We start from the raw sequence: 17,865 nt of genomic DNA, 5'->3' as shown, positions 1-17,865 counted from the left end.
CCTCGTTGATTTGACTGCATCGCTTCGACATTTTCAACCGACGTGCTGGACCGAGATGGTAGGTGCATCATACGCAAGTTTTGTTTTGGTGGGAAAAATTGATCCTGCCGGCTGAAGTGGCTTCACTCACACGCCAAGCTCTCGGACCCCACATCAAAACTTTAGCGTCCTCACTAGCGCCAAAAAAGTGAAATCCTTTCCCAACCAAGCACAACCAGCTGTCAAGAAGACGCAAAAAGAAGGGCTGCGAGTCTGCTTGCCTCTTCGGAGTTACAGATACAATCTTTCGCCAAGCCTCGAAGTCTCGATAGCCCAAAACGAACAGTCGGCTCCGCAAACTTCGACCTCCTTCTCCTACAACAAAAAACCAAAAAGAAAGGTCTTCGAGGTTGTCTCAACCCAGCGGGTTGGACTGTATAGGAATAGCCGAAGGTGGGGCCTGTCTGGAGTCAGAAAATTGACCGGACTCAGAGGTTGGAGAGAAGAACTCACTCGAACCCACGACCTTGAGGTTCCGGTTCAAGCCCTGATATTGGCATCGGGGCGAGAGATAAGAGCCACACGCTCTACCGATTGAGCCTGGAAATTATTAGCCGAAGTTTGGCTTGAGAGCAATTTGGGTGAGACTCACTACCCCGGCAAGGGGGCTTGATCCTGATTGGTGGTCAGGCAAGATTGTGAAGCACGAATTTCCAGACGTTAATATTGATCATATTTGGGCTCTGGTTTCTCCCCGTCGTCGAGACGGCGACCTTCTGCTCGTTGAATGCTATCGACAACACCACAGGCACTAATCTTCGCTTGCGTATACTGGACCTAGAACAGCTATCGATATTGATCATGAATGGCACGCTCAATGCGTCAAATCAGGAAAGCACGCTAGTGCATCAACCACGAAGAAGGAAGGAACGAGCCGTCAATGTCTTGCGTATCAATTCCAGAGGAGGAATCTCACTGTAGCAAGTCAGGTTCATATATGCTGGCCAGCAGTAGTTATATCACAGTCCTCTCGTTGCGTCCTCCCAATCAGAAATTGCAACGTCCTTGAACTCCCTCACCGACCTCTCGACCCTCTCCTGCGAAGCCCAATAGCTCTTCGGCAAGCCAACCTCCCTCTCCACCAGACTTCTCAATCCCTCTTCATCCTTCCCATCGTCCTCCATGACCATTCTCGCGACAGCTTTTCCACAAAGCCAAGTGTTCGGCATACCATGCCCAGTAAATCCTGCCGCCATGAACAGCGCATTGCCATCACCCGGCACACGTCCAACCCAGGGCTTATCATCGCGAGAGTAACCCATAATGCCCGTCCAGATATGGCTCGCTTCCAGTCCTTCCTTACCGACTTCTCCCTTGGGAATGGCGAGAAAGTCGACCAGTTTTTGCCGCAGGTACTTGGACGACCATTCATCCACGACACTGTCGTCTGTCACACCCATCGTCTGCTTCCCTTCATGCCTTGCACCGCCGAACATCAGTTCTCCACCACGCTCGATAGGTCGTTGGATGAGATAGTCGTCTACACCATCGCCTAGCAATCCGACAGAAGTCTTCAGACGGTTGTCTTCCGTTGCCAGTGAAGGCGGAGGATGAAGAGCAGACATTTGTCCTCGACATGGGACGATCAAGTCTGCAAATGCGGGGAGGAGGTGCGATGTGTAGCCATTCGTTGCGAGGATGACTTTCTTCGCCAGGAGTGTTCCGCGGGCTGTTGCGATGTGGACTCCTTGGGAGTGAGAAGGGCTGACGGCTGTCACGGGTGTGAGAGTTTGCAGGTTGAAGCTCTGGCCGGCAGGGAGCGGAGTCGTGAGGAGTTCCGAGAGGATGTGTGCCACGAATTTGTATGGCCACATTCTCGCGGCGATGTCAGTAACGACAGCTCCGATTGCAGAGTGGACGCGGAGAGCTGCCAGCTCTTTGGGATCCGTGACGAGCTTCATCCTTTCTGCGAGTTCTGGCGACTTTTCTTGCACAGTCTTGAGTGCTTCCGTCACCCTAGCTAGGTGGTAGTCCGAGTAGATGGCTTGCACTCCGGGTTGAACATTGAACTCGCAGTCAATGTTTTTCTCCCGGATTAGAGCATGCAAGGTGTGGAAGTTGGCAAGTTCGAAATGCCCAATCTCAGGCTCATCAGGATGCGTGAATAGCAGTGGCTGACAATGACCACCATTCTGAACCTGTTGTTAGATCGGATCTAGTCCTGGGAGAGCTACGATACTCACTCGGCCGGTAGCTCCCCAGCACGCCTCTCTCGCCTCCAGCATAACTACTTTCAAAGGCTTGTCGTTGCCATTGAGCAGACTGTAGGCAGTGCTCGTTCCGGTCATCCCACTTCCGATGATTGCCACATCGGCCGTCTCAGGCAGATCACGGGTTGTGCGATGGCCAACCAGCACGGAATCAGGCTCACGGTGCCAGAAGGAAGAGGTCGACTCGGGATTTGGGAGATCGCATGGCCGCCTGGGCGAAGTGATGTTTGGCATTGCGGGAGGCATATTCAAACGGCTTTCGGAAGGCGATAGGATGTTAACGAAGAAGAGGAAAGAGCCGCGACGAACCAAGAGTCATAGAGTGTTCACGCCCTGCAAGCTCATGGCCGGGATCAGCCTGTTGCCAGATAGCAAGATAAACTTGAGGCAGCAGAGAAGCTCCAACAGCTTGTCGGACGGACTTTGTCGAAGGAAAAGGGCTGCCGCTTCGATCGGTTGACGAATCGAAGCAATTGGAAGTTCTCATTCGCTGACTGATTTTATATTTCCAAGAGATGTTGTAGTTGTCCTGCTTGACATCGGCCAAGCCGGTGGATGGTCCAGCTGGGGCCGAGAAGATTGTGGAGCTCTCGCATCGCACAGACAGCGTTCCCGACCACACTCTCCTCCTCTTCGTCCATTGCGCTACGTGGTGCCGTTGTCTTCCTCCACCACCACCGACCAATCTGATCATGGGCGAGATTCTCAAGGGTTTCCAGGGTTTCCTGGGCGGTGCCAAATCTTCCGTGTCCTCCGTGGTATCTAACGACGATTCCGGTAGAATGACTTCATACACCAATGCCAATGAATGCGACTGACCCGAACTTCCCTCAGACTTTGCCGACTTCGCGACCGCTGCGGCACCTCAAGCACCAAGCCATGTCGCGTCCTCAGTCTTCACCGAAGCAGCGACGACTGCACGTCCTCCGCGAGCGATCGACATGTTCAACAGCCCTACCATGGCCGGCCGCCCATACACAAAGTGGTACCGAGTCTGGGAGCGAGTCACGATCAAAGACTTTTACCAGGAGCTCACCATCATTCCGATCATCGTCTTCATCATCCTGGTCAACCTCTGGGGTGCAGCGGCCAACCGCAGCCGCGCGAAAGAATGGGCGAAGATCCATCTACCACTTCTGAGCGCAGAGTACGCAGCTGTGGGATTCGGAAAGAACAAGAAGCAGCCATCACCAGACGATGCGGAGTTGTATAAAGAGCAGAGCAAGAATGAGTACATCACGTATTGTACGGGTCGTCAGAACGTAGCTTGCTTGGATGTTAAGCTCACGCTGTACAAGCGGTACAATCCACTCTTTTGGGCCGCTGAGGTGATTCTCAGCTTCTTCTTTGAGAGCTTTGAGATGCCTGTGGAGCGGCTGGAGGCTACGGCGTACGCTTTTGACGGCAAGGAGAAGCAGCTTGTGCCGGGACAGGATTCGGTCAACGCCAAGGACAGCCAATACGATGGGTTCGTCTGGGCTATCGTGCACAAGGACAAGATGAAGCAACTGCGCGACGATCGCTACGATGTCAGCTTGACCTCTACCAAGGACCACCCGAAGCTACCCACTTGGGCAACGGTCATGTCTGAGAGCGCGGAGGTCACTGAAGCGCTGCTCACACCCGAGCTCATCAAAGCTGTGACGGAAGCTGGTGAAGACATGGAGGCCTTGATTATCTCCGATCAGCCCGTTAATGCACCGTTGAAGTGAGTCTGCTTATGAAGCTCGAGATGAAGCCGGCACTAACATTCGATCCCAGACTGAACGACACTGTGCCCAAGAAGCGTGTATCCCTCGCCATGCGCCTCACAACCGATTCAAGCAAAACGGCCCTCTTCAGCTACTTCCTCCGCCTACCCGACTTCCTCGTTAACAGCGCTCACTTCCGGCCCGAAGCCATGCGCAAGATTCGAGCCACTCGTGAGGAGCAGATGAAGAAGATTCGCCGGGTCGATGAGGATGAGAAGGCGGAGGAGAGGAAGCTCGCCAGTGAAAAATTGAAGAAGGAGGAGCGGGATCGAAAGTTGGCGGCGTTGACGGCGGCGGAGCAGAAGAAATTTTTGGAGAAGGAGAAGGACAAGGAGCAGAGGAAGATCCAGAAGAAGCAGACCATGAGGGGTTGAGCGGGATTGTAGCCTGGGTCGTCCGGTTGGTTGGACGCGAGAGACAGGATGGTTGAAAAAGCTAGGAGAGGGTTCCGGTGGGCTGTGAACATTGTAAGTCTCGTGGCCATACAGCTTCATGTATAAACTTAATGTACATCAGGAACAAGCAGCGATGCGGGCCGACGTTGGCGTTGTCCGTCGGACCTTGCTGAGATCATGATCCCCGGCATGCTGCATTGTTGTGGTTCGACTTGTATTGTCACATGCAAATTTGCTTTTCACCTGGACTGTGCGCAGCTCAGTGTCACTCGCTTTCGATTCGCGCACGGTTCTTCTGCGGACATAAAACCTCGACCTTATAAAGAGCAGCGTCTTCCTCACCTCAACATCACGGAGCCGCCATCGAAAAATGGCAACGTCAACGTCAATGGTGGAGTTTCCACTCCCGCAAGAACTCAAAGACGAAGTCTATAGCTACCTGCTCAGCCCCGAAGCCGCGATAAATCTCACACGAGCGCGCACGCACGAGAAACCCGATCCTCATCACGACTACGAGGCCTCGATCTTGCTCGTGAACAAGTCCATCGGTCAGGACGCCGCTCGCTATCTTCGAAGCCAGAACTCGTTCGTCCGGATCGAGTCCGATCGGTTTGGCCTCTTCAGCCAGCTCGCTCGACTGGGCGCCCACATCATCTCCACTCAAATCGACGATCGATGCCCGCACCTGGCGTTTTCGATAAGTGTGCTTTCACCCGAGCACTACTTTGTCGTGGAGGACCGTCACTTTGTAGGACTGGAGGACCGTCACTTTGAAGGAGTAGACTCGGTGCTCATTCTCGAGCGTGACATGGACAAATTCTGGACAGTTCTACGCATGGCAAGTCACTCCGAGCTAGTAGATTGCGTGCAGATCCACCGCAGGCCTGATGGGGAATACAAATTCACAGCCAGCAGACATAAGAGAGTCGCATCCACGGTCCAGTTCTTCGCCAACCCAAACAGTCGTAAACGCAAGGCCGACTTCTTGCAGTTTGCGCGCGACAACGGCGGCGGCTTCATGGAGATTACCTGTTTGAGTGAGACCGGCGAAGAATGGGCAATTCCCTCTTCCGCGCCCGTCGCCACGTTGGTCTGGCCGCTCGCTTTCGGGCGGAGCAGGATTGATTCCTTGTTGGCTTTCAAGGCAAAAGCCGACAGTCTAGTTTCGGCGGAAAACTGTGGGAAGCGATGCCAATCTACCGCTACGCCGCATTCTACGTGCGAAGCTGGAATTGGTTCCAATTTTACCAAACTTACGCAAGAGCAGGTGCTGCGGGCAACATCGCGACAGGATGCAACACTCTCCAATTCGACATCGAGTTCTCTCGCGTATTGCTCCTCTTCCACCTCACAGGGCTTCCATACAGCGGAAGACAGTCCAGGACCGCCAGATACGACCAGAACGACCATCGTTTCCTGCTCAAGCATGGCCGCCGGCTTAACATATCTCAGGCCTCGGAAAACAAGCTTGAACACTTCCTTCAGATCTCCAGATTACTGGACTCTCCAAAAGTCCCGGGCGGACAGCCGCTGCGGGATGCCATCACAGCAATGAGAGCGCTCACGCCCACAGCTGGACTCCAGCACGACATCGAGCACCTCCAGAAATTGCTCAGGACTCGACTTGTGAGTTGGCTATTCCATCGCTCACCTCATGTCGTATGTGACTACTGACTAACTGAATGTAGCCCATGAACTACAAGGAGGAACTGAGAGGAGTTCTCAGCTTTGCCAAGGGTCCCTTCCAGATCATGAACGAATCATCGCAGCAAGACCACTTCCGCGATCGCCCGCAACGTTTCGTTGGGTGGCAGGACGTCGAGCATCTGGCTCAACTCACTACGGAGGACAAAGAGAAAATCAATGCGCTGCAGGTTCAAAAGGGACTTCGCATTACGGATTGGGGAATCGAATGAGGTCTGGAAGGAGCACAAGAACAAAAGGCATACCTCCGTTCTCCTGCTCAGACTGCACAAACGAAGCCACTAAGGTTCGAGTCGTGCGGTGCAATTTGAGCGGGACCACGAAGGCAAGGGTGAAAAGTTTGGAAGGATTGCGGAGGCCTTGTAACCATTGTAAGTCTCCTGAATGCGCAGCTTTAAGTGTAGACTCATTTTACATCAGAAACGAGCAGCGATACCGACGGATTCGGTTTCGTCCATTCGCAAATCTCCCTACTTGTTCTGGCCAAGCCGGTCCGCCATTGTCACATGCAATTCCAGATATTCACTTCGACGTTAGCGCAGCTCAGTGCACTGGCGGAACGGACCGTGGGCCGTGCTGCTGCTTACTCCCGCTGCAAAAGCAGCAACTTGAACTTCTTCTGTGCGGCAATTTCGTCCTCTACCTCTCAACACCGCCGACACACCATCGACATGGCACCAATGGTCCAGTTCCCGCTTCCGCAGGAAATCAGGGATGAAATCTACACCTACCTCCTCAGCCCAGAAGCCGTGCGCAATGTCTTCCCTCATGGCACTTGGAGACGCCCGTTTTCCGACCGCTACAAAACTCCGTACCATTTCCATACTGCCATCTTGCGCGTCAACAAAGGCATCGGCACAGACGCCGCTCGATACCTCCACGAACAGAACTCCTTCATACGCATCAGCTCGTTCGGCAGTCCCGGCAATATCTTCTCTCATCTCGCCGAAGTGGGTGCTCGCATCGTTGCGATACGGCATGTCGACGGTGCCTCATGCATCGCGTATGAAATCCACGTCTCCTCTCCCAGCAACGGCGAAATCGACCACTTTCCTGTCTTCCGCAATCATCCGAGAGCGTGGAACCATGGAAGTGTCAAGTTGGTCCTGATTCTTGAGCGGGACATCTCGAAGTTGTGGACAACTATACGCATGGCAAACGAGTTTGCGCCACCAGACTGCGTGCGAGTTCGCTCTGGACGCGGGGAGAAGCTGAAACTATCAGGATGCGCGCTTCCGAGGTCAGTTTGCAAGGACCTCGAGCATGATCACAGCCATGACGCTCCACTCGTCAAGATCAGGGCATCGCATGTCGCGTGCGACGCTTCCGACGGGTACCGCAGGACTGCATTCTTCCAAACTGCATGCAGAGCACTCGGTGGTTTCTTCGACGTCAGATTGCTCGACTTTGGCCATGGACTGCCGGAGCGTCCCATGCGTACGCCGTCGGTCACGCTCATCTGGCCTTCAGCTTTCGAATGGAGTCGGTTCGATAGACTCCTGGCGCTGAAACTTGAAGCTGACGAACTGGTCGTCGCTGGAAAGCTGTGGACAGCATTGCCGAAATATCAGTACGCTGCCAATCTTGGTATCGATTGGTTTGATCGTCGCGAGCGCTACGGAATCGATTCCATCACCGATCAAGAAAGCCGCTTTCTCCAATTCGATCTCACGATGTCTGTGGCGCTGCTCCGTTTCCATCTCGACGGAGTGCCATTTGACATTGACGACTACACCGAGGACGTCGACGTGTACGACGACGTGTACGTCCGTTGGAGACCGACACCTCACGTCTCGGGAATCCTCGCTCACTATCTCATCATCACCAGCCTTCTCTTTGGAGACCCTCTGTAAAGGTATTACCATCTCAAACACACTATCGAGAGGCTCATGGCGCTTCCGCAAAATGATAGGATCTCTCATGACATCGAATGCATCAGTGCCGTTCTAGATTCAGGCGAATATGTAAGTGCAAACGCCTAGATACCGCTTCATGAGAAATTGCTTACTGATTGGTATGACTTTAGGACGATTCGCTCGGTCCCCTATACCATATCTTCAAAGGCGATCTGAGCTTTGCTAGATTTCCCTTCGAGATCATGAACACCATTTCCGACCAAGGTCGCAATCACGGCCGACCCAAGGGTCTCGTCGGCTGGCAGGATACTCAGCACCTTGCGGAATTGACTGAGAAGGAAAAGAAGGCCATCAATGCATACCAGAGGGATCACAACCTTCGCATCACGACTGGTGAAGTGAAGATAGACGGGATGCAGCACCAGAGTAGCAAGGAGTGATATGTGACATGAGGCTGGCTATTTAAGGAGAAGCTTGGGCCATGAAGACGCTGGCGATGATGTTGTTCTCGGGAGAGATCTACATCGAAGCGGAAGGTCTAGCAGGAGGCATTGAGCCTGTGGACAAGCACTAGCCGTACCCATCGATGTTGCACATACGCTTTTGAGACGGCGGGAGACTTGAAGGGAATGATGCACCGTAGCGCGCGTTCACGCTGTGGCTTGCAGCGAGCCGCTACATTCCGCCTACTACGGGCATGGCGGCGCTCAGGCCAGATGATACTCGGATAGCAATCAGAAACGCAGACATCATATGAAGGGAAGTGACATCGTACTGTGTTGTCTACGTACTGCCCCTCCCGCAGACCTCAGTGATGTCCAAGACTCGAATGGCGAAGTCTGATATCGGAGCTTCATCGAAACCACATGCCAGTCTCCTGTGTGTTAGCTCTCCCACTTCGCAAACGCAAGCTCGCAAACAAAGAATCGCTTCGTCCGTGCTGATTTCGTCCTCGATCCGCAACCGGACCGTTATCCTAAAAGGCAGGACTTTTTGTTGCGCGGCTCAAATGAATGCAACAATGCATGAAGTCGGGTCCGCGTCGTATTCAGTCCTGGTTCTCCTCTTGATCCTGGCTCTTCCCATCCGGGCTCCCCTCGGCTCCCTTGGGGCCGTCCACCTCGAAGTTGGTCACACGGAGACCGTGTTCCTTCTGGAAATGGACGACCGCCTCCTTATCCTCCTTGGTGAATTGCGCGAGGTGGATCGTGTCCTGCCATCCTACGAGACCGTCGGGACGACCGTGGAGACGACGGCCTTGATCCGGTACTGTGTTGATGATTTTGAAGGGAAAGACGTGAGGGCTAAAGACACCCTTGAAGGCCTCCGCGAAGTTCTCGGGCTGGAGGGCAAAGGTCAGCAATCTGATCTGCAGCACGACAGGTTCCTGGATACTTGGACTTACGATCTGGGTATACAAGATGTGCCGGATACAGGCAATGTCGTGACGAATCTCAACGCTTGTTGGGAGGGCCTCGAGTCGCACGATGCCGCGTATCAACGCATCCCCTCCTGAAGACCCAGCGTAGCGACAGAGCTGGTCGATGACGAGAAAATGCTCGAGTCCAGGCCTGATGGAAGAGGCGTCGGGACCATAAGATATCGACAGTCCGTCTCTACGGAATTCGAGTAACGCCATTGATAGCTCGATGTCGTATTGAAGAGCGCTCATGGCAGGCCAGACCAGTCCCGCCGACTCGCGACTGCCCACTTGTCCTGAGAGACCGTCCGGATCCGCCCAGAACACCAAGTCATGTCCGCGGCTGCTCGCATAGTACAGTATTCTCCGAGCTTCCTCGAAGTTTCCTGCAGCGATGAAGCCATCTGCTTCCAGTTTCATCGACATCACGGCATCGAACTTGTTCCACTCGAAAGCCAGCGGCCAGATGATCGTTGGTGCTGTGCGGATGAGTGGCTTGCCGGCCTCGTGATCGAAGCCATAGAAGCTTAGGTTGAAATAGTCCCCCAGCGTGTCACATGCTGATGCAAGGAAGGTTTGCTTGCGGTCTGCGTTGAGCGCGACATACTTGCTGTCATGCGCCCAGATCCTCACAGCCGGAGTAGGGAGTGATTCCCCTGAGACTGCTAGCTCGAGGTCGTCGCCCGGCTTGGAGATGACATGCACGCAGTCCGAAGGCATGCCAAATGTGCCCCCGCGAAGTACAGTCCACAACTTCGACACGTCGCTCTCGAGGATTAAGATAGACTGGCGATCGTCCATAAGGCTCGTGTGTCCCCACCAGTTGATCTCTGAATCTGACAGCTCGATTGTGTACGCTACAGACGGCACGTATAGGACCTTCTCGGCTGCGTAGACTCGAGCTCCCGATTCCTCGAGGTGCTGCATGACTTCCCATGATCCCACGCGGATGAGGACAAAAGGATCGATTCTGCCGAAACAGCGCGCGGCTTCTTCGTGGATGCGCTTGTTGACTCGGAAGATGGCGGTATCGAAGCGGAAGAATTGTTTGCTGTAGACACTCTCTTGTGCAATATCACGTTCCGTGTCGAGGTGGAGGAGATAACTGTAGATCTCTTCCCTCAGCTCGATCGGTAGTGGGAAGTTTTCCATCGGCGGCGCCATTGTCGCAGCGGGCGCAGAAGGCCTGCGCAAAGTGACTCGAGGTGGCGCGCAGGTCGGAGGATTAGTTCGTCCTTTGTGTGAAGGTCGTTAAGGAAGGCGCCAAAGCTTGGAGCAAGAACGTTGTCGAGTGTCTAATCTGAAGAATTGAAGCGAGTAAGAATTGTTTATAACGGAGCGACAAGAACGGGCTCAGCCGGCCGGTCCGTTGCCGGCTGAACCGCGCTAATGTTCAGGTGAATCGCAAGATTTGCACGTGAAAGTATGCTGAATCGGCAACGCAGACACTTGTGACGAGAGCGACATCCACCGGGCTGTAACGGAGACAGCGCAGACACTGGATGATTTTGTCAGCGTTATATACCACGTCTGCTATACTGACCTGTTTGCTGTATCGCGGCTTCAACAAAAGCCAGAACGGAACAGCAAACGATGCGGCGAAAGTCCTTGATGCAAGTCCTGTCCAAGCTCTTCCTTTGATGTCGTACAGAGGGTGTCTACCCTCATACATCTCGTGCGCCATCGTCTCCACTCGCATGGCCGCTCGAGCCTCTTCATGTCAGCTGCATGCTTGTGATTGACTTTGCTGGCTTAGTTACTGTTACCTTTCACGGGATGCTCATACCTTGACAGCTCTTCCTCAAATTTCAGTACGACCGACTGCATCGTTTCTCGACCTCCTCCTCTGCTGGTCCAGTATTCAATCTTGTCTCTCGATGATGATGATCTGCCCTCCCGCGGCAAGGCGTAAACGTCGCAGAGCAAGTTTCGATGCGCACTCGCCATTTCCAGTGGAGTGCTGGCACATGGCAAAAAGTCCATTCGTGTGAAGTACATGCAAACGCTGGCATTGGTATCTCATCGCGCTCGAATTCAGATTCTGACTCCACGACCTCTTCCACGAACCCATCACTCCCTCACCCGACTCGGCGTCCCATTTCGACTCCCAGAATTTGATCCGCCTCCACCCGTCTTCATCAACGAGGAAAAGTATTCCTCCAACTTATCAATCGGCGGCAACTCCCTACTCTCCGGACTTGCAACCTGCGCCCTCACCTCCCTATCCCTCTCTCTATCGCTGTCTCGCCCCGGCCTGCTCACTTTCGGCGTCCTTATCGCCGCCGGACTACCCATCCCACCTCCGCCTGTGTCGGATCGATCTACAACCGGCCTTCTAAGCCTGTCGATCGCCGCTTCAGCGGAGATGGTGTCGTAGCTGACGCCGCCGACGTTGAAGCTCACGTCTCCCAGCTCGCCTAGTGCACCGGTCTGTTCGCCTTGTGGGACGCCCAATGGTCGTCCGCTGCCGCCGCTGCCGCTCAGGCTGGTGGTACTAACACCGCTAGGACGATCGCGCTCCCGGTCGTTTTGCTCAAGCTCTTGTAGGTGAGCGCGCATTTCGGCGAGGAATTCTTGGTGAGGTTTCGTTGTGACTTCGATTTTGGGCGGACCAGTAGGGTTTCGAGATGTACGATGGGATTGAGGATCGATAATACGGGATTGGTAGATCTCGACTGCGGAATTTGTCCTGGCGGAAGAAGGACCGGATGTCAACTGCGGTGAAGGCTCCTCGGCTGGAGGTGAGCTCTCAAAGATCTCAGCGCCGTTCGTTGTGTCCTCCTCGGTTTGTTTGAGGGCCTCTTCGGGCGCCTTCAGAGGCGACACAACTGCAGGCTGCAAATCTGCTAGCCATGCTGTGAGAGTCTCTTCAGGAGCAAACGTCTCGCTCAATGTGCGGATGAAGGCCGCGCTGTCCCAGCCTGGAGGAATCACAATGGCCATGCGGTCCATGAATTCGTGCTTCGGTCCTGTTTCGTCCTTCTTCGCACTGTCACCGGTCCTTGGGAGCTTTGGCGTCAAGACAGAAAGATCTAGGCCCAGACATGTGTACAAGACTTTCTGAACTTCGCTCAAAGGGCTTCCAGGTTGCTGAGGCGGGGCAGTGGAAGACATGTACACCAGCGAGCTCAGCGGATGGAGCGGCAAAATCGCAGTCCTCAGACATTGCGAGATGTAGTCAAAGTCCTCTTCCTTGTAGCCCTCCCTGAACAGCGCCTCCTGAGCCTCGGTGTGTTGCACGACTACAGTCAATGCAAGTTGTGCCTCCTGGAGAATGTCCATCGGATCTGTCGCCGGTACTCCAGGCTGTAGTAGAGCTTGTGCAAGTAGCTGTATCCATCGCCGTAGCTGGTCCAAAAACTCCCACGGCTTCTTCCAGCTGAGCAAAACACACACCACTGGTCGCCTTAAGTCCGTCGTGTCCTCGGCTAGCTCTTCATTCAGTCCATTGCTGTCGCCTTCTGTCTGGCCTTCCTCCTTCTTCTCTTCGGGTATCTTCTTCACCAGGAGTCCTCTCAAAGTGCCCACATAGCCTTCCTCCGCATCTGGTAAAGTGTGAAGCTCAAGCCGAGCCACTTCCTCTGCCTCCGCTCCCAGCACCTGTACGCCTGCTCCGCCCTGCGGGGGTGGAGAGAACAGCGTCACATGTCCATATCCATAGGCATATTTGTTGCTTAACCTTAGCTCCCCTTTTGTTCGCTGTGTTCGTCGTTCCTGATTTCGTGATTGCGGTTGAGCGGGCGGAGGTCGAGCAAGAGATTGTAGAAACGATCGTTGATCATCGGGAGAACCACCACAGACAAGCAGCTCGCGGTGCTGCACTGCTTGTGTCCGACTACGTGCTTGAGCTTCGCGAGTTTGGCGTAGGAGGTTGGACCAGATGTCTGTTCGTTGTTCCTTTTTCCGTTTCAGCGGACGGTCGTCCCCGCGACCACCTGGAAATGGCGTCGTCGTCGGCCGAGACATCGTCGTAGCCATTGTATTCCTAAGATCAGTCCATCGAAGTGAAGGTGACGTGAGTGTTGACACGCGCCTGGTCGAGATGCGCGAGACAGGGTCCAAGGTTGCGGGCGACCTCTTGCCAAGCCGGAGGTGTACCGATGTCCATCTTCACATCCTCATCTCGACCTTCGATCTCCACATCGACACCCATCATACACTCGTCGCCATGGTTCTCCGATTACGTCTCTCCCGTGTGTCCACCCCAGGAGGAGCCCGCCGACACAAGCCATTCTACAATATCGTCCTAGCACAAGCGAGATCGGCACGCGACAGCAAACCAATGGAAGTTTTGGGAACCTATAATCCGATACCACAAACACCCGTAGGAGCGGAGCCAGGAGACCAGAAAGTCAAGGACATCAAGATCGATGTCTCGAGAGCGAAGTACTGGTTGGGAGTGGGAGCACAGCCGAGTGATACGGTATGGAGGCTATTGAGCATGGTGGGTGAAAGAGGTTGCGGAGGATGATACAGGCCGTGGCTAACTCTGCCATGCAGATCGGACTCTTGGAACCACGATACTTGCCATCAGGACCGCAAACGCTAAAACAGGCGAGATTTCAGACACATACGGAGAAGAGTGGAGGCAAGAAGAGCAAAGATGCGCAATGAGGAGGAAGAGGGGTCTGCAGTACTGAGGAACTGGAAGAAGATGAGCGATGAACAACCCGCATTGAAGGTGGAGCGCCAAAGTCCCGTCAAACAGTCCTGCAATGCTGCCACGAAGTTGGAGCGGCACGACTCCGCCGGCTGAAGTCCAGCCCTGGCTGATTTGCGATGCGAGACAAGCTCAATCGAGTGCAAGAAGCTCGTCTCTTCTCACGGCCGGCTGGAAGAGGGAACACTGACACGATACGGAGAACCATCGATGTACATACCACACCAATACCCACCACCGCAGAATCGGCGGCGAGGCTAGCGTCGAACGAAAGCGACCAGAAGCTGGATGACGAGTTGAAAGGTTTCAATGTGTCCTGATTTCAGACATTTTGTATCCATTCCATCATGCATCTTCTGCTAAATGATGCTTTCAATAGGATGATACTCTGACGAGGTATGCCTCTCCAATGATCGCAGTCGTATAGCCAAGCACATAGCATCGATCGAGCCATCCATTAGGGTTACACTCCGCTCAGAAGCTCCATTATCCCCGAAGCGACAGCCCAACCAATCTCCCAAAAGACCTCCCAAAACAGCACCGAAGCAGTTGACCGTATACCCATCCCTTTCCCAAACCCAATCCCCCCATCGAACGGCCCATAATCGACATTTCTCATCTCAATTCCAAAACCTCCCAATCCACCTCCTGACCCTGCCACCCCGCCTTTCCCTCCCAACTTCATCACCACCCTCATCAACCCACCCACCCACGCCAGCTCTCCTCCCGTCCCTTTCCTGCCCATCAACACCCCTTCGTCTCCGCTGCGCCGCAACACCCGCTTGATACATCACCGAAACATTCTCAAAAGACGTCGACATCCATGGTTCGAGAATGAGAGGGTTGGGCGTGAAGTTGTCGAAGTCGAAGTCGAAGGCTTGTGATGGTGGAGGTGGTGCTGGTGCTGGAGCTGTGAGATGTTGGAGGGAAGGGGCGTGTTCGAAGTGAAGAGAGGCGTTGGTGAGGTTTTCGCTGGAAGTCGTACGCTGCTGGCTTGAGTCGGAAGCAGAGTCGTCGAATGTGAACGTCGGTGTTGGTGTGGGTGCGAAGACATCGTCGTGGGTTGGGTGGAAGAGAGGAGGTATGCCCGGTGTAGTGGTAGAATTGGTATGTCGTACTCCACGTTGCTGGTCGGCTGAATTGGCGGCGTTGATGCCTTGATGGTATTGAGGTGAAGCAGCGACACCAGAGTTGATAGCTGCGATCGCGGCGTCATAGGACGGAGGAGGGCTCCGTGGGGCCATGGTGTGGCGGGATGTCTCGGACCGCATCGAGAAGGGGCTTGAGACGACGGCTGAGGTCTGTCTTGTGTGCTTGTGGCGGAGGTCTTGCTTGCTGAGGATCTCTGATGCCGGCAAAGAGATGACACCGGTGCTGTGAGATCTGTGGCTGACTGGAGCGGATGAGTTGTGAGAAGATCTTGACGAAGGAAAGATGAGGGAAGGGTTCGAGGCTATGGACAACTACTTGCTTGCCGACGCAGGACACGCTCTGCCACGACACAATGGCCAGTGACCCTACGGTGAGTACAAGCAAGGCCTTGTCCACGGGTGAACGCACGGTTCGGCAGACGAGAAGCTTTATTGCCTTGCATGTCTGGGTGAATCTGGAACATGCGTTTGCATGTGTAAGTTTGCTGCAGGCGTAGATCCCGTTACGACAAAGGATCAGAGCGTGGCCATGCGTCGACGGCGTGATGAACATTATAGAGCTGGACCTTGAGGCAGTCTATGCTCAGGCAGCTGGCTTGTCCTGCAACGAGCCTCAGCGAGGCTTGGTGAGATAAAAGTCTATAGCTTACCTATGTCGAGCTTTCACTTATGCACCCGCACTCCCCGCCTCCCTCAACTGCTCCTGCAACGCCTTCCTATACGCCCCCGTCGCCTTCGCCAAAGCCTGCACAGTAGGCCTAACCATCGCCTCAGCTACCTTCCTCCCACCCGGCGCCGCAGTCTCAAAGTCCACTTTTCTCCTCTTCCCCGTCTTCTCGTAGTACTCCTGCAACTGCTTCTTAATCGCCTCGATCCTCTTCTCGCGTTCCTTCTCCGCGGTATCCGCCACCGCGTTGATGCGGTCCAGCGAGCGGTCGAGGGTGGAGACGAGTTGTTCGAGTTCTTTTGTGCGGGAGGCGTCGCCGGAGAGGAAGAGGACCCAGAAGTAGTGGAGGAACTCGGTGGTGGTGTTGTGAGTTGTGGCGAGGGCGTCGAAGGTGGATTGAGAGAGGCCGTGGAGGGCGTTGGGGTCGTTGGAGGCGTGGTCGCGGCGTCGGTGGATGGAGGAGAGGATGGTGGATGTGGCGGTTGACATGGCTGTGTGGGAGCCGATGCGAGGGGCGCGCTTTTTGGGTGTGGTTTGGGCTTCGTCGTCTGATTCGGAGTCGGAATCTGCATTGTAGCCGATGACACGGTCAAGGCGAAGGGTTCCTTGAGCGTCGCTGCCTAGTTGTGAGGGCTGCAGGACTTTTCGGAGGGTGGAGAGGACTTCTTCGGGGTCTTGTTGGGCGTAGAGTTTGGCTTCTGCAGATAGAGAGTCTTTGTCGCCGCCCACATAGCGCTGCTGTTCCTTCACGTTCAGTACGACTCGATTGTCTACATCGTCCATGGCGAGATCTCGTAGTCGTAGTTGATCGAAGGTCTCTTCGTCCATGCCAACGGGAGCATGCGCTTCACCATCTTCTGGCGCCACGTGGGACATCATCTTTTCGGAAAGATTGTTCAGGACCCTCAAGATTGGGACTTTGTCGCCAGAAGACGGTCTCATATCTTGGTCTGGTCTGTTGCCCTTCCGCTGACTGTGGTTCTGCTCATTGCCCTCCAGATCAAGGAAATGAGGTACATGTCCAATCGCAGCAGGACCCTCGCCTTGCCTCCTGTCCAAATACTTGTCAAGTATTGAGTCTCGTGGGTCCTGATCTGTGATCTTCTCTCCCTTCAACTTCTTCAGCAGTCGACTCTGGAAGAACTTTGTCCAAAACTGTGCAGGAGACAACGGCGGGCTGTTCTCGTTATACGCCTCCGATACGATAGGATACTGCTTGAAAATGAGTTTGATCTGCTCCTTTGTGATCTGAAGCTGTTTCGTGTCCGGCTCGCCCTCCTTCTCCGCAGGCTTATGTATGAACTTGATTTCAGGCAGAACATTGTACTCTCCCTTCTTCTGTGCATTCTCAATCGCATGTGCTCGGAGGAGATGTAGTCTCGCCTTCCAGAACTGTCCATTGAATTGCGAGATACTGACAGACTCGGGCTTGTCCTTCAGAGCCTGGTTGAAACGATCCTTCAGCGACTTGTTGGACTCTAGCAGTGACCGCTGCAAGTTGGCGTCCGCCATCAACTTGCTGTCATCGTACCACCCCTCATCTGCAGCTTTTGACGACACTGCTTTGGCAATCGCCAATGCCGCCGGTTGTGCACCTCCATTCTCCCCAGCACCACCAGCCGCGGGCGTGGGTGTCGCCGCCGCAGAAGACACAAGTGACGCCGCAGTCGAAGCCTTATTCGCAGCGATGATATTCCTCAACACCTCCGTGACAACCTCCTGCTCTTTCCTCGCATTCTCCTTGTGCGTAAAACTGAAGACATAGCTGTCGGTGTTGACGAAGACCTTCAAGGCAATGGCTTTGGACGTCGCGGGAGTTTGCTGAAGATTCGTGATGTCCACCACGGGGATCGTGACGGTCGGCGTTGCGCCTGGAGGATCGGAAGGCGTCCAGAAAACATATTTCTTGTCGTCGGAGACTACGAGGCTGCCGTCCTTTTTGGTGTATTTTGCGCTCGCTCGTGTAGGAGGCATCGTTGTGCTGGGCTGGAGAAGTCGCGCGTCGATGTCTC

The 17,865-nt window shown here is 54.4% G+C and overlaps 6 protein-coding genes across 6 annotated transcripts; 3 read left to right on the top strand and 3 right to left on the bottom strand.

Annotated features, from left to right (window-relative positions):
* Positions 1-915: 915 nt before the first annotated feature.
* On the bottom strand, positions 916-2,491 carry MYCGRDRAFT_57362 (uncharacterized protein; the record flags this gene model as incomplete). Its single annotated transcript, XM_003854046.1, has 2 exons — positions 916-2,171; positions 2,223-2,491. The coding sequence occupies 2 exons, from the start codon at positions 2,481-2,483 to the stop codon at positions 999-1,001; spliced, it is 1,434 nt and encodes a 477-aa protein (XP_003854094.1).
* A 414-nt stretch (positions 2,492-2,905) lies between these two features.
* On the top strand, positions 2,906-4,374 carry MYCGRDRAFT_70464 (uncharacterized protein; the record flags this gene model as incomplete). Its single annotated transcript, XM_003854148.1, has 3 exons — positions 2,906-3,026; positions 3,084-3,957; positions 4,011-4,374. 3 exons carry the CDS (start codon positions 2,942-2,944, stop codon positions 4,372-4,374), a joined length of 1,323 nt encoding a protein of 440 aa, XP_003854196.1.
* A 391-nt stretch (positions 4,375-4,765) lies between these two features.
* Positions 4,766-8,395, top strand: MYCGRDRAFT_92127 (uncharacterized protein; the record flags this gene model as incomplete). Its single annotated transcript, XM_003854149.1, has 6 exons — positions 4,766-5,432; positions 5,540-6,021; positions 6,084-6,269; positions 6,789-7,861; positions 7,955-8,063; positions 8,126-8,395. The coding sequence occupies 6 exons, from the start codon at positions 4,766-4,768 to the stop codon at positions 8,393-8,395; spliced, it is 2,787 nt and encodes a 928-aa protein (XP_003854197.1).
* A 608-nt stretch (positions 8,396-9,003) lies between these two features.
* On the bottom strand, positions 9,004-10,539 carry MYCGRDRAFT_92126 (uncharacterized protein; the record flags this gene model as incomplete). The annotated part of the gene is made up of 2 exons (XM_003854045.1): positions 9,004-9,297; positions 9,361-10,539. 2 exons carry the CDS (start codon positions 10,537-10,539, stop codon positions 9,004-9,006), a joined length of 1,473 nt encoding a protein of 490 aa, XP_003854093.1.
* A 3,004-nt stretch (positions 10,540-13,543) lies between these two features.
* On the top strand, positions 13,544-14,267 carry MYCGRDRAFT_57354 (mitochondrial 37S ribosomal protein MRPS16; the record flags this gene model as incomplete). The annotated part of the gene is made up of 2 exons (XM_003854150.1): positions 13,544-13,819; positions 13,876-14,267. The coding sequence occupies 2 exons, from the start codon at positions 13,544-13,546 to the stop codon at positions 13,987-13,989; spliced, it is 390 nt and encodes a 129-aa protein (XP_003854198.1).
* Positions 14,268-15,853: 1,586 nt separating this feature from the next.
* Positions 15,854-17,827, bottom strand: MYCGRDRAFT_70456 (uncharacterized protein; the record flags this gene model as incomplete). Its single annotated transcript, XM_003854044.1, has 2 exons — positions 15,854-17,455; positions 17,507-17,827. The coding sequence occupies 2 exons, from the start codon at positions 17,825-17,827 to the stop codon at positions 15,854-15,856; spliced, it is 1,923 nt and encodes a 640-aa protein (XP_003854092.1).
* Positions 17,828-17,865: the final 38 nt, after the last annotated feature.

The sequence above is a fragment of the Zymoseptoria tritici genome, chromosome 3 (genome assembly GCF_000219625.1).
Source record: "Zymoseptoria tritici IPO323 chromosome 3, whole genome shotgun sequence".
Classification (NCBI taxonomy): Eukaryota; Fungi; Ascomycota; class Dothideomycetes; order Mycosphaerellales; family Mycosphaerellaceae; genus Zymoseptoria; species Zymoseptoria tritici.
The sequence above is the reverse complement of the archived record's forward strand: the minus strand, read 5'-3'. Positions and strand labels throughout refer to the sequence as shown.